Source organism: Bombina bombina, chromosome 2 (assembly GCF_027579735.1).
Source record: "Bombina bombina isolate aBomBom1 chromosome 2, aBomBom1.pri, whole genome shotgun sequence".
Taxonomy (NCBI): Eukaryota; Metazoa; Chordata; class Amphibia; order Anura; family Bombinatoridae; genus Bombina; species Bombina bombina.
The window spans coordinates 36638345-36652979 of NC_069500.1; the positions used below are offsets into that span (position 1 = coordinate 36638345).

The 14635-nt window shown below is 39.7% G+C and overlaps 1 protein-coding gene across 1 annotated transcript in view; it reads left to right on the forward strand.

Moving 5' to 3' along the window:
• UNC13B (unc-13 homolog B) overlaps positions 1–14635 on the forward strand; it is a gene marked incomplete in the record, with an annotated part of 1551453 nt that overhangs the window by 954132 nt on the left and 582686 nt on the right. Inside the window, 1 exon segment of the mRNA XM_053701016.1 lies at positions 4312–4539. Within this exon segment, the coding sequence (XP_053556991.1) occupies positions 4312–4539 (228 nt within the window).

Sequence of the window (14635 nt, forward strand, 5' to 3'; positions counted from 1 at the left end):
CTTTGCATTTTTTTCTTTTAAAGCTACTAAAATTTACTCTGATGTATTGATAAAGTAATATTCCTAACATCTTTACATCAACTAAAATTATTTTAGAGAGAATCAGTTAGATGTTTTAGAAAGTTCAATCTCAGCTCACTAATTTCAAGAAAAGTTCACCACTCCTGCCAGATTCAGAAAAAATTCGACCTAATCCTTCACTGCATAGCCCAGTTTTTGAAGGCAAATGCACAATTTTCTAAGGTCTCAGTTCAGACATGGCTTCTATTCTTATTTTTTTCTAATAAAGAAAAAATGGTTAATTTAGACCTGTTCTAGATTGGATCCAAATATCATGTGATCAACATATTAAGAATGGAATCACTGTTAAAGTTCTGCTTTAGAATGAATTACCGGTTTCTGTTGTTTTCAGATACACCCAGTTTTATGTTCAGTGGTGGATAGCTCTATACAATATATGCAATTTGCAGTTGACATTTGTGATTACTCTGCTACCGTGTAGTTTTCTGGAAGCCAGGTCTTGGATGAAGAAGTCAAGAAAACTGGTATAAACAATCAACAATTTTGTCAAGCTGCCATATGGCAAATGTTCTACCTCTAAAGGATGTAAGGCTAAAATGATCACAATACATTTATTCTATCTCAAAGGAAACTCATTTTTTTCTTATCTGAAAAACATCTAGCATGGTGGATTTAGAGTCACAATCTCAGGAGAGACATTACAGTTACAGACCCTTCTTGAATATAGATAAAGGCAAAGTCCAGCAAATTTTGGGGAACCATTTTGTCAGGAGCAATACATGCAAGGAAGATGGACCTTATATAAATCAGGCATCCTGGAAGTAAGGCTAATAATCATTATACTACAACATTTTCAGGATTACCTGCGAGGGGAGCATGTATAGATAGTCTCAAGGCCACTGTGCCTTACATTCATTCCTGGGTGGAGTTTAAGGAGATGAGGACGATTTTTATTTTGGCTCAGAAACATACACAGTAGATTGAAACTACTAGGCAAAGTATCAGACCTAATGACACCTGATCGGCCTGAAGAAACAACGTTTATCTTGAGAAATGTGTCGCTGTGTTTTATCTTTTAATAAAAGAGTACTTGGAGGGACTACTTTAATGCCAACCCACTTTAAAGGCTGCTAACTCTCCCAGACTGCAAGATTTGCGCCGTTTAAAGGGGCATAAAACCAAACATTTTTCTCTCATGATTCAGATAGAGAATACATTTTAAAAAAAAGTTTCCAATTTACTTCTATTATAAAATTTGCTTTGTTCTCGTGTTATTCTTTGTTGAAGAGATATCTAGATAGGCAGCGTGCACATGTCTGGAGCACGGCATGACAGGAAATAGTGCTGCCATATAGTGCTTTAGACACATGCACACTCCTGAGCTTACCTTCCTGCATTAAAGATAATTTGTTAATAAAAGTACATTGGAAAATTGTTTCAAATACGTAGTTCTCTCTGACTCATGGAAGGGTTTTATGTTACATTGTTAAATGCCAGTAATACCAAGAGGACAGCAAGTGCTTTATACTTGTGAGTGTGTTTGTTTACTGTAGCTGATAGTTTTCCAGTTAATGCATCATTGGAGCACCCGCTCTCTTTCGCATGTTTTTTCAGGTGTCATATTTTGCTTTAATGGCTCTTTAAATGCACATCATTTATCCATTATTTGACCATATTGTGGTAAGACACTGTTAAGTTCTTGCTATTGTCCTATTAGCAGTGATATGACGCAGGGATTTGTTAGTAAGGGTTTGGTATGCAAAAGGCTTCTAAGATTTATTGTTGCTACTAAATATTTATCTAGTAGGACATCTTAAAATGCTACTAATTCTTGTATTCAGTGTAATGCATTATGCACAAGGCATGTGTTATTAAAGATATGTAGATGTAGTACTGCCCCTCGTGCTCTGCTTCTCTTTAATGTGACATCAGTAGGACAGAGGGGTATGGTAGAGGGAAATCTTTAGCGATGGACTGAAAAATAAAATAGTGTATGGGATTTTAAGATTCTAATTGACCCCTTTATGCTTAATTGCCACAAAAGGGTTAAAGGAATACATTTACTCCCACTAAGGATCCACAAGTATTGAGGATTTTTAAGATGCGTTTATTACCCCCTCACAGTAGAAATGTAAAAGACCCCACATTTGAATGGGTGATGTTCCACCTTTTAAATAAGCAGTTTTTTGTGGTTGGAACTGTCGGGTGATACCTTGTCAGGACCATAGATCCACGTTTCTCTCAACAAAAAATTGGATTAATTTAATAAGATATTTTCTGAAATTCTATATAAGTTCATTTTTGGTGATTTTTGTACCAACAAATACCTTTTGTGATTAGAATTATGTATTTTACCAATGATTTATAAACTGTGTGTTCATTTTTGTTGGCAACATAATGACATTAGATAAGCAACGAGATCATAATAATAATCCGAAATGTCTGTTAAAGCTCAGGTTTCCTTAGCAATAACGGTTTTGGTTCTTCAGCCGTTTTGGTTGAGTTTATCTCCTTCTCCTGCGCCAAACATTAAGAAATATCTCCGGAAATCAGTGTTGACTTTTGATGAGGTAACCCCATTTCTTAACGGACAACATCAATACGGTTTGCAGGCTGGTCTGCGTATTGCCCAGTATTATCAGGGAAATAAATTACAGATGACCAAAAGCAACATAATCCTGGCAATCGCTCCTCACCAGCAGAGATTTCAGGGTCTTCCCTAAAGTAACTATATAACATCCGTGAGCAGTGAGATCTGAATGTGTGAGCTTAGTATGCAATTTTACTTTATAGCAGCTATTTTTCCTGCTGTGCTATTTAAGGTTCAGAACATATGTTCTGACTTTGTATCTGGATAGGGAATTGTGTCTCCATTAGAGGACAAGACAAATAATCTTTTAATACTGTTGAGAACATTTTATCTTTGTTTATGCTGGTCATTAAAAGTGAGAAATAAAGTAAATTATCATTGTGTAAAAGGATTTATTACATGACCTCATTTAAACAGTGGACTTTAAATAGCATTATAAAATGTTTGAGATAGTATAATCACCTAATATATGGTTGAACCGGAACTAATGAAGGATTTGCTTATATGAGTAGTATATGTCAGATCATCTTGACATTCCCTTGCACTTCAGAGATAAATAACTTCTTAGGTGCTAATGAAATTTGGACATGTTTGTCAGCAAGAGATTTGTTTGGGAACATTCGGAGATGTGCTAAAACATTTCTTGCTTTCCTTGCGCTCTTGTAACAGCCTTGTATTAGAAACTGTGTATTCCCAGGTTGTCAGAATCACTTCGTTTCATGGTACCATGCTGAGACAAAAAAAGCCACATGCTGACATTTATAACCCTTATTATTCTGTTCTTTAATGTTCTTTATTTGATTTATTATGTTTACTATATTTTGTAATCTCTGTTATAAATAATTCATATTCTTCCTCCATGATTAGAGAGATAATATGCAGCTCTCTAGATCTTAAGTTACTTTAAAGCAAACCAATAAAGGATGCAAAAATGGAGTCCATATTTGTAAGCAATATGTTTTCTTAATCAAAATATGATGCTTAAAGAGCTATAGAATTTGAATTTGAAATGCACAGCCATAAAGCAGGATCTAGAAAATGCTTTAGATTGCTTGTGTTAGTCATGTTCGGATGTCCTTCCTTATGCCCAACTGTTTTGTCAGGCTTAAGATCATCTTTGTCCTATCCCTACTTGGGACCATAAACTAGTCCATAAGCCCTAAAGAGAGCCCCTACCTTTAAAGCCACAAATCACTTATCCCTCAAGCTGATTAAAGGGACACTGAACCCAAATTTTGTCTTTCGTGATTCAGATAGAGCATGCACTTTGGAGCAACTTTTTAATTTAATCCTATTATTAATTTTTCTTTGTTCTCTTGCTATCTTAATTTGAAAAAGAAGGCATCTAAGCTGAGGAGCCAGACAATTTTTGGTTCAGACCCTGGACAAAACTTGTTTATTGGTGGGTGAATTTATCCACCAATCAGCAAGAACAACCCAGGTTGATCACCAAAAATGGGCTGGCATCTAAACTTACATTCTTGCTTTTCAAATAAAGATACCAAGAGAATGAAGAAAATTTGATAATAGGAGTAAATTAGAAATTTGTTTAAAATTGCAAGCTCTATCTGAATCACAAAAGAAAAAAATTGGGTTCAGTGTCAATTTAATTTCAAAATCTTTTTTTCTTTGGTCTTCTCTCTTGATTATTAAGTTAAAGGTCATCTATTTAAATTTAGTTTTGTTTTTCTTTCCCATAGGAGCAGCAGAAAAGAGCTCCAAGCATGGAGCAGAGGATAGGACCCAAAATATCATCATGGCAATGAAGGACCGTATGAAGATCAGAGAGAGGAACAAGCCAGAAATTTTTGAGGTTATCAGAGATGTCTTTAGTGTGGGCAAAGTGGTCCATGCTCAGCAGATGAAAACTGTGAAACAGAGTGTATTGGATGGAACATCCAAATGGTCTGCCAAGATCACCATAACTGGTAAATCAAAATACATTTTTTGAGTGGCTGATTGATGTTTTTGCAGCTTGTACCTACATTTGCTTTGATGTAATCTAATTGCAAACACCTTAACCTCTCTCTTTTGAAGAAACAGTTTACATTGGTGTATATGAAATTATCCCAAATCATTAACACCCTTTTGCTATCCCATTCATGCTGTCCGAGTTCCACTTTTCTGTTGTTATTTTACTTGATGATGTATATTTCTGCACCTTTCTATCTCCCAAGTGTCTTCTGTTATTTCTGTGTACATTTTTTTCTACTCCATTTTGTGTTTTGTATGCAATGCTTCATTTTTTATTCCTTTAAACAATTTATGTCTCTTCATAATAAAATAGCCTTACTTCTCTGATTAATGTAATTTATAACTAATTTGGCCAAAGCTATATTTTCTAGGGCATGGAAGAAATCTAACATTCCCTTAAAGGGATAGTAAACACCAGATGTTTTGTTGTTTAAAAAGGTAGAGAATCCCTTTATTACCCATTCCCCAGTTTTGCATAACAAACACTGTTATATTAATATACTTTTTTTTACCTCTGTGATTACCTTGTATCTATGCCTCTGCAAACTACCCCCTTATTTCAGTTCTTTTGACAGACTTGCATTTTTAGCCAATCAGCGCATGCTCCTATGTGCTTCACGTGCCTGAGCTCAATGTTATCTATATAAAACACATGAACTAATGCCCTCTAGTGGTGAAAAACTGTCAAAATGCTTTCAGATTAGAGGCGGCCTTCAAGGTCTAAGAAATTAGCATATGAACCTCCTAGATTTAGCTTTCAACTAAGAATACCAAGAGAACAAAGCACAATTGGTAATAAAAGTAAATTGGAAAGTTGTTTAAAATTACATGCCATATTTAAATCATGAAAGTTTTTTTTTTTACTTGACTGTCCCTTTAACCCATGAATGGATTAAACTCATATCAGATACTATGGTCTTGGTGGAATAAGTTTTTTTTTTTTTTGTTTGTTTTTTAAACAATCCTTAGGCACCTTTTACAATATAAAATTCTATTGGGAAACAACATTACAGTCATATCAAAACTTACACCCCATCACAAGAATAACCCCCATTTAATTATACTTATTGTGTATATTGTGCTCGCTGAATTCCTGAAATATTTCCTCTGTTTCTTCTCTGACAAAGCCTATGATGATTCCTTCAGACGCAATGGAACAACTGGATAACAAACTCTTCTGATCATCTAATCAAATCATCCTTAGCACTTAGTTTTTTTCCTATGTTACGTTTTTGTTTTTATTTCCTTCTTAATATGAGGAGAGTCCATGGCTTCATTCCTTACTTGCGGGAAATACTGAACCTGGCCACTAGGAGGAGGCAAAGACACCCCAGCCAAAGGCTTAAATACCTCCCCCACTTCTCTCATCCCCCAGTCATTCTTTGCCTTTCGTCACAGGAGGTTGGCAGAGAAGTGTCAGAAGATACAGAGTAGTTCCTTATGATGAGTATCTACCCTTCAGAATGGGACTGGAGTTTTAAGTAGTCTTGTCAGCCTCTCAGTGAGAGCATTGATGATTGTTAGAGTCTAGAGATGCAGGGACAGTCTTTCTGCAAACCCATCCAGACTCATATTAACAGCTCCTGAGCAATAAGTGTTGACAAGTTTCACTGCCTTCTTTTTCACTCAAGTCCATGTCAAGAGCGATGCTACAATACTGTCAAACTTGAGAGGCTGTTTTTCTGTTCCACTGCATAGATTCCGGTAAGATCGTTTAATTTTATATATTTATGATAATGCAAGAAGACAGGTTCACAGTGTGACTCCTTTTTTATGTATGGAATCAAGGGTTAATATCTCCGGAAGGGGATTATTGAACAGGGGGGATTATTCACATAATATAAATATTGTGTTGCGACATGTGTGAGATCAGGCTCAGGCAGATGTTGGAACGTACAGGTTTTACTTTCATTTTGATTAGCTACGCAGCCTGTTATGCCTGGCATACTTTTATCTGCAACAGGGGTGGTCACACTGATCTTCTCTTCTTCCTGACCGTGCGGTTTACCGGAGACAAAGCATTTTCTCTGTTGGGCCTGGGTCATAGGAGGTGGTGAGTGCCCCAGCCATTGGGGGTATAAAGGTGCCATTTTTCTTTTTCTATTGTCCATTTTATAAGTGCAAACTATGGAGGACTCTTATACGTTTGAGGGTACTCCCTCTTAACCGAAATACAATGCCTGTCTATATTATGAGGAGGACACGGTATACCTGCTGCTCAATTATGTTCCACATTCCTTGATAAAGTAATTTTATCAAAGAAAACTAATATGTTTAGTACTACTGAGCCATCCACCTCTGAGGAGTCTCCGTCCCGTGAGGTGCGCACCCTACAGTCATCTCCAAATACACATGGAGCTTCCTGTAGCACTTCTAATCCTCAATCTGGAGGGGCCCTTTTTACCACCAGACTTTACTGAGCAGTTACAAACAGCAAAGTCTGTGGCCTTCAGTGCTTTACCTCACCCTGCTAAGCGCAGGCGAAAGGTCAAATATTGCTATCCTTCTCAGGGGTTATCTACTAGCTTACTGGATTTATCTGATACTAGATTATCCGCTGATGAAGACACCACTGATGCTTCAGAGGATGCTCTTTCTGGGTTGGAATCTGCTGCCTCTAAACCTCCGGCCACGGAGGAACCAGACTTTAGATTTAGGATTGAACACTTACGCTTTCTGCTAAAGGAAGTTTTGGCTACTTTGACGGTTCCAGAACCTAAATTACCTGAGGAACCTTGTATTCCGAAGTTAACTAAGGTCTACAAGGACAGGGTTGTACCACAGACTTTCCCGGTTCCCGTTAAAATGGCGAACATTATTAAGAATGAATGGGAAATGGGACTTGGCTCTCCTTTTCCCCTTCTTCTTCTTTTAAGAAATTGTTCCCGGTTCTGGATGGCGCTATCTCCACTCTGGCTAAATGCACTACTATCCTGCTTGAGGATAGTTCGTCGTTTAAGTAGCCCATGGATAAGAAGCTGGAAACTCTATTAAGAAAGATGTTTCAGCATAAGGGATTTTTGTTTCAACCGGCAGCGGCTGTCGCTGCGGTTGCTCGACCGGCTACCTATTGGTGCGACTCCTTATCTGAGTTGATCGAGGTAGAGGGTCCCCTCTGTGTAATCCAGAAAATAATTAAGGCCTTAAGGGTTGCTAATTCCTTTATTTGTGACGCAAATATGCAGATTATTCGCCTTAATGCCAAGCCTTCAGGTTTTCTGTCCTAGCCCGTAGGGCACTTTGACTGAAGTCTTGGTCTGCGGACGTGACTTCAAAATCTAGACTCCTTTCCCTCCCATTTAAGGGAAAGATTATTTTTGGTCCCTTTGGTCAATCTCCACGGTTACTGGAAGCAAAGGTTCCTGTTTATCACAGGATAAGAAGATCAAACCTAAGGGATAAGGTCCTAATTTTCGTTCCTTTTGTTTGGATAAATCCTAATGTCAGCAACCCTCTGCAAAGCCTGAACAGTCCAAGGGAATGTGGAAGCCGACTCAGTCCTTAAATAAATCCAAGCAGAACAAGAAGCCCGCCGATCCCCGATCCGGCTCTGGATCTGGTAGGCAGCAGACTGTCACTCTTTTCAGAAACTTGGTTTGGGGACATGCAAAACCCGTGGGTCCTAGAAGTGATCGCTCAGGGATACAGGATAGGTTTCAAGTCTCATGCTCCCAGGGGCAGATTCCTCTTATCAAACCTGTCTTCAAGACCAGAAAAGAGGGAGTTTTTTCTAGGGTGCGTGAGGGATCTCTCCTCCATGGGGGTCATTGTACCGGTACCACCAGCGGAGAGAGGTCTGGGCTACTACTCAAACCTATTTGTGATCCCAAAGAAGGGGGGTACTTTTCACCCGATTCTGGACCTAAAGTGTTTAAACAAATTCCTATCTGTCCCCTCGTTCAAGATGGAGACAATAAGGTCCATTCTTCCCTTAGTTCAGGAAGGACAGTTCATGACCACGATAGACCTGAAGGATGCCTACCTTTGCGTCCCTATTCACAGGGAACATGTCACGTTCCTAAGATTTGCGTTCCTGGACCAACACTTCCAGTTTATTGCACTTCCGTTTGGTCTAGCTACTGCTCCAAGAGTCTTTATGAAGGTTCTGGGGGCTCTGCTTGCAGTGGCCAGAACCAGGGGTATAGCAGTGGTGCCTTACTTAGACGATAATCTGGTTCAGGCACCATCCTCTCTGGCAGAAGACCATTCGAAAGCACTTCTTTATCTTCTTCGTTCTCATGGTGGAATTCCTGGGTACAATTATAGACTCCATATCCATGAGGATATTCCTTACAGACCAGAGACGTTACAAGCTAACTTCCAATTGTCTTGCCCTTCAGACCTCCTTAAAGGGACACTGAACCCAATTTTTTTTCTTTCGTGAATCAGATAGAGCATGCAATTTTAAGCAACTTTCTAATTTACTCCTATCATCAATTTTCCTTCTTTCTCTTGCTATCTTTATTTGAAAAAGAAGGCACCTAAGCTTTTTTTTTTGGTTTAGTACTCTAAACAGCACTTTTTTATTAGTGGATGAATTTATCCACCAATCAGCAAGAACAACCCAGGTTGTTCACCAAAAATGGGCTGACATCTAAACTTACATTCTTGCATTTCAAATAAAGATACCAAGAGAATGAAGAAAATTTGATAATAGGAGTAAATAAAAAGTAGCCTAAAATGTCATGCTCTATCTGAATCACGAAATAAAAAATTTGGGTTCAGTGTCCCTTTAAGGCCCTCTGTGGCTCAGTGTATGGAGGTAATTGGTCTCATGTTGTCCTTCATGGACATCATTCCTTTTGCCAGATTCCATTTCAGACTTCTTCAACTATGCATGCTGAGACAGTGGAACGGTAATCATTCAGATCTGTGTCAACACATTTCTCTGGACAACCGGTCGAGAGAATCGCTCTCCTGTTGGCTCTGTCTAGATCACCTGCCCCTAGGGACATCCTTCTTGAGACCATCCTGGGAGATTGTGACAACGGAAGCGAGTGTCACAAGATGGGGAGCTGTTTGGGGTGCCAGGAAGGCACAGGGCCTGTGGACTTGAGAGGAATCCTTCCTCCCGATCAACATTCTGGAACTTCAGGCAATCTTCAATGCTCTGAAGGCTTGGCCTCTTCTGGGGGCATCCCAGTTTATCAGATTACAATCAGACAACATAACCTTGGTGGCTTACATCAACCATTAGGGGGGAATGAGAAGCTCCCTAGCAATGAGGGAAGTATCTCGGATTCTGGAGTGGGCGGAGGCCCACAACTGCTCGCTGTCAGAGATTCACATTCCGGGTGTGGACAACTTGGAAGCGGATTTCCTCAGCAGACAATCCTTTCATCTGGGGGAATGGTCTCTCCATCCTGAGGTGTTTGCAGAGATTTGCTACAGATGGGGGATGCCGGAGATAGTTCTCATGGCGTCCCGTCTCAATTCCAAGCTGCCCAGATATGGGTCACGGTCCAGGGATCCTCAGCATCTAATTAGCAGTGCCTTGGAGGTCCAGTCTGATCTACATTTTTCTGCTGTTACCACTTCTCCCTCGTGTAGTAGCCCGCATCAAGCAGGAGCAAGCATCAGTGATTCTAATTGCTCCATCATGGCCACGGAGGATGTGGTTCACGGACCTGGTGGGGATGTCATCATCTCCTCCATGGAGGTTACCTTGTCGCAGGGATCTGCTGGAGCAAGGCCCTTTTGTTCATCAAAATCTAGTTTCTCTGAGGCTGACTGCGTGGAGATTGAACTCTTAGTCCTAGCCAAGAGAGGTTTCTCGGAGAGAGTTATTGATACTCTCATTCAGGCACGTAAGCCGGTCACTCGTCACATATATCATAAGGTGTGGAGGACCTACTTATTCTGGTGTAAAGAGCGGGGATTTCCCTGGCATAAGGTCAGGGTTTCCAGGATTCTTTCCTTTTTCCAGGATGGTCTGGAGAAGGGCATTTCTGCTAGCTCTCTTAAGGGACAGATTTCGTCCCTATCTGTTTTATTGCACAAGAGGCTCGCTGAGCTTCCAAATGTACAGTCTTTTGTTAAGGCTCTGACTAGAATCAGGTCTGTGTTTAAATCTAGCGCTTCTCCTTGGAGTTTAAATCTTGTTCTGAAAGTTTTGCAGAAGGCTCCGTTTGAGCCTATGCATGTAGTTGACATTAAATTACTGTCTTGGAAGGTTCTTTTTCTACTGGCTATTGCTTTGGCTCGCAGATTATCTGAAATGGCTGCCTTGCAATGTGACCCCCCTTACCTAGTATTCCATGCTGATAAGGCTGTTCTTTGTACTGGGGTAGATTTTCTTGCTAAGGTTGTTTCTGATCGAAACATCAATCAGGAGATTGTGGTTCCTTCCTTGTGTCCTAATCCTTCTTCGTCGAAAGAGCGGTTACTTCATAATTTGGATGTGTTTTGGGCCTTGAAGTGCTATCTCCAGGCTACAAAGGAGTTTAGACAGACTTCTTCTTTCTTTGTTGTCTATTCTGAGAAGCGTAGGGGGCAGAAGGCCTTGTCTACGTCCTTATCTTTTTGGTTGAGGAGCATTATTCGCTTATCTTATGAGACAGCGGGACATAAGCCTGCTCAGAGGATTAAGGCTCATTCAACTCGAGCTGTGGCTTCCTCTTGGGCCTTCAAGAATGAGGCCTCTATGGATCAGATTTTTAGGGCGGTTACCTGGTCCTCCTTACGTACCTTTTAAAAATTTTACAAGTTTGACATTTTTTGCTTCAGCTGAAGCAGCTTTTGGGAGAAAGGTTTTGCAGGCTGTGGTGCCCTCAGAGTAGGGTCGGCCTCTCCTTTTACCCTCCCGTTTCATTCAGTGTCCTCTAGAGCTTGGGTATATGTTTCCCACAAGTAAGGAATGAAGCCATGGTCTCTCCTGATATTATGAAGGACAATATAAGTTATGCTTACCAGATAATTTCCTTTCCTTCTGAAAGAGGAGAGTCCACGACCCCCGCCCGTATTCTCCATTGGGCGGACCACCATTTTTTGTTTTGTTCTTCTGGCACCATTTATACCCTGATATTTCTCCTGCTCTTCCTTGTTCCCTCAGCAGAATGACTGGGGGATGAGGGAAGTTGGAGAGGTATTTAAGCCTTTGGCTGTGGTGTCTTTCCCTCCTCCTGGTGATCAGGTTCCGTTTTTCCCACAAGTAAGGAATAAAGCCGTGGACTCTCCTCATGCAGAAGGAAAAGAAATTATCTGGTAAGCATAATTTATGTTTTTTCCTTTTTTGTGTTTCATTTGTTTCCCTTTTTTTTCCTTATTCTTATTGGCTATGTACCATCAGTAATGTTCTAAAAAAGGTTGTATAACCTTTTAACCAGTAAAACCAATAAAAACATTGTTTAAAAAAAAAAAAAAACCTTACTTGACCCTCCAGCTATCTCTCTTTTTCCTGCAGGTGAAGAGTCTGTGCTATAACACTTGTCTCTCTGTCTGCACTTTTTAGAGCCTTCACTTATGATACTGAAACTGTATTTAGCAATTAGTTTTCCATCACTGCAGCGTCTTTACCCTTATACTTCTATACATTCATTGTTCTGAGATGTGTGACACTGTCCATTCATGTTTGTTTCCCTTACCTAGCAAACTACTACTTCATCATCTTTCTTTTGAAACAACTTTTTCTAAGTAGAGTTGTTTAGAAAAATAAGTATTTTATATTTTGTTATATTCTTCATGTTGAGAGATGAACAGTGTCATGTTGCCAACTGTCTCTCTGCGACCTGTTCATGAATACACCATTTGCATGATACTTGGAGTTATTCTTCTCAATACAGCCTCACAACATGCTGATAAGTTGTGTTTTCATTTTCACTTCCTATTACAACACCCTCAACCCACTTAGTCCCTTTTCTTATTGTATCACTATTTCTTTAACATAATTCTACCACTTTGCAAAGCCCTACATGGTTTCCTACTATCACTCAGAATCAAATTAAATTGTATTGCTTTCCCACCTAGAGTATTATCCTAATAGCTACTCTAGCGAAAAACAACAACATAATCGTACTCTTGAAATTGAGTCCCATCACTCCTACCTACAAGATGTAATTTGTGCTGCACAATATGTGCAATATGGCAAAATGTATGTGAAAAACCCTACTAATTACTGAGTTAAGGTGTTTCAGCAACACCCATTGCTAACAAGTGCATATAATCCTAGCGCATAGCCATAAAATCTCCATAGACAAACATTGATAATAATATGAGTCTGGGCACTGTCATAGGATGCCACCTTTACCACAAGTCAGTTCATGAAATTTCTGCCCTACAAGATCTGCCCCGTTCATCTGTACAGTTAGTGCTGTTATTGTGAAATGGAAGTATTTAGGAGCAACAACAGCCCAGCCACAAAGTGGTAGACCACACAAACTCAGATTGGGGCCGCTGAGTGCAGAAACAAGTAGCACATAAAAAATGCCTGCCATCTGTTCACTAGAGAGCTCCAAACTACCTCTAGAAGTAACATCAGCACACAAACAGTGCATGGGGAATTTCATGAAATGGGTTTCTGTGGCCGTTCAGCTGTACACAAGCTTTACATCAACATGTGTGATGACAAGCTTTGGATAGAGTGGGGTAAAGGGCAAGACCACTGGATTCTTAAGAAACGTGTTATCTGAAATGATGAACCATGCTTTATTATCTGGCAGTATGGCAGATGGAAGAATCTGGGTGTTGTGGATGCGTAGTACCTACTGTAAAGTTTGGTGGAGGAGGCATAATGGTATTGGGCTGTGCTTACAACTTTGTGGCAACAGTTTTAGGAAAGCCATTTCTCCAACATTGGTGTGTCCGGTCCACAGCGTCATCCTTACTTGTGGGATATTCTCTTCCCCAACAGGAAATGGCAAAGAGTCCCAGCAAAGCTGGTCACATGATCCCTCCTAGGCTCCTCCCACCCCAGTCATTCTCTTTGCCGTTGCACAGGCAACATCTCCACGGAGATGGTTAAGAGTTTTTTGGTGTTTAAATGTAGTTTTATTCTTCTATCAAGTGTTTGTTATTTTAAAATAGTGCTGGTATGTACTATTTACTCTGAAACAGAAAAGGATGAAGATTTCTGTTTGTAAGAGGAAGATGATTTTAGCAGACAGTAACTAAAATCGATTGCTGTTTCCACACAGGACTGTTGAGATGAAGTAACTTCAGTTGGGGGAAACAGTTAGCAGACTTTTCTGCTTAAGGTATGACTAGCCATATTTCTAACAAGACCATGTAATTCTGCAAGGCTGTCATTTCCCCTCATGGGGACCGGTAAGCCATTTTCTTAGTTGAACATAAAAGAATAAAGGGCTTCAAAAAGGGCTTAAAAACTGGTAGACATTTTTCTGGGCTAAAACGATTGCTTTATTAGGCATATTATGCAGATTCTAACTAATAATTGGTATTATAATCTTGGGGAACGTTTAGAAAAACGGCAGGCACTGTGTTGGACACCTTTTTCAGATGGGGGCCTTTCTAGTTATAGACAGAGCCTCATTTTCGCGCCATTAATGCGCAGTTGTTTTTGGAGAGCAAGGCATGCAGATGCATGTGTCAGGAGCCAAGAATCACTGAAAAAGCTTATAGAAGGCGTCATTTGGTATCGTATTCCCCTCTGGGCTTGGTTGGGTCTCAGCAGAGCATATAGCTGGGACTGTATAGGGGTTAAATGTAAAAACGGCTCCGGTTCCGTTAATTTAAGGGTTAAAGCTCTGAAATTTGGTGTGCAATACTTTTAATGCTTTAAGACACTGTGGTGAAATTTTGGTGAATTTTGAACAATTCCTTCATACTTTTTCACATATTCAGTAATAAAGTGTTTTCAGTTTGAAATTTAAAGTGACAGTAACGGTTTTATTTTAAAACGTTTTTTGTGCTTTGTTGACAAGTTTAAGCCTGTTTAACATGTCTATACCATCAGATAAGCTATGTTCTATATGTATGAAAGCCAATGTGTCTCCCCATTTAAATTTATGTGATAATTGTGCCATAGTGTCCAAACAAAGTAAGGACAGTAATGCCACAGATAATGATATTGCCCAAGATGATTCCTCAAATGAG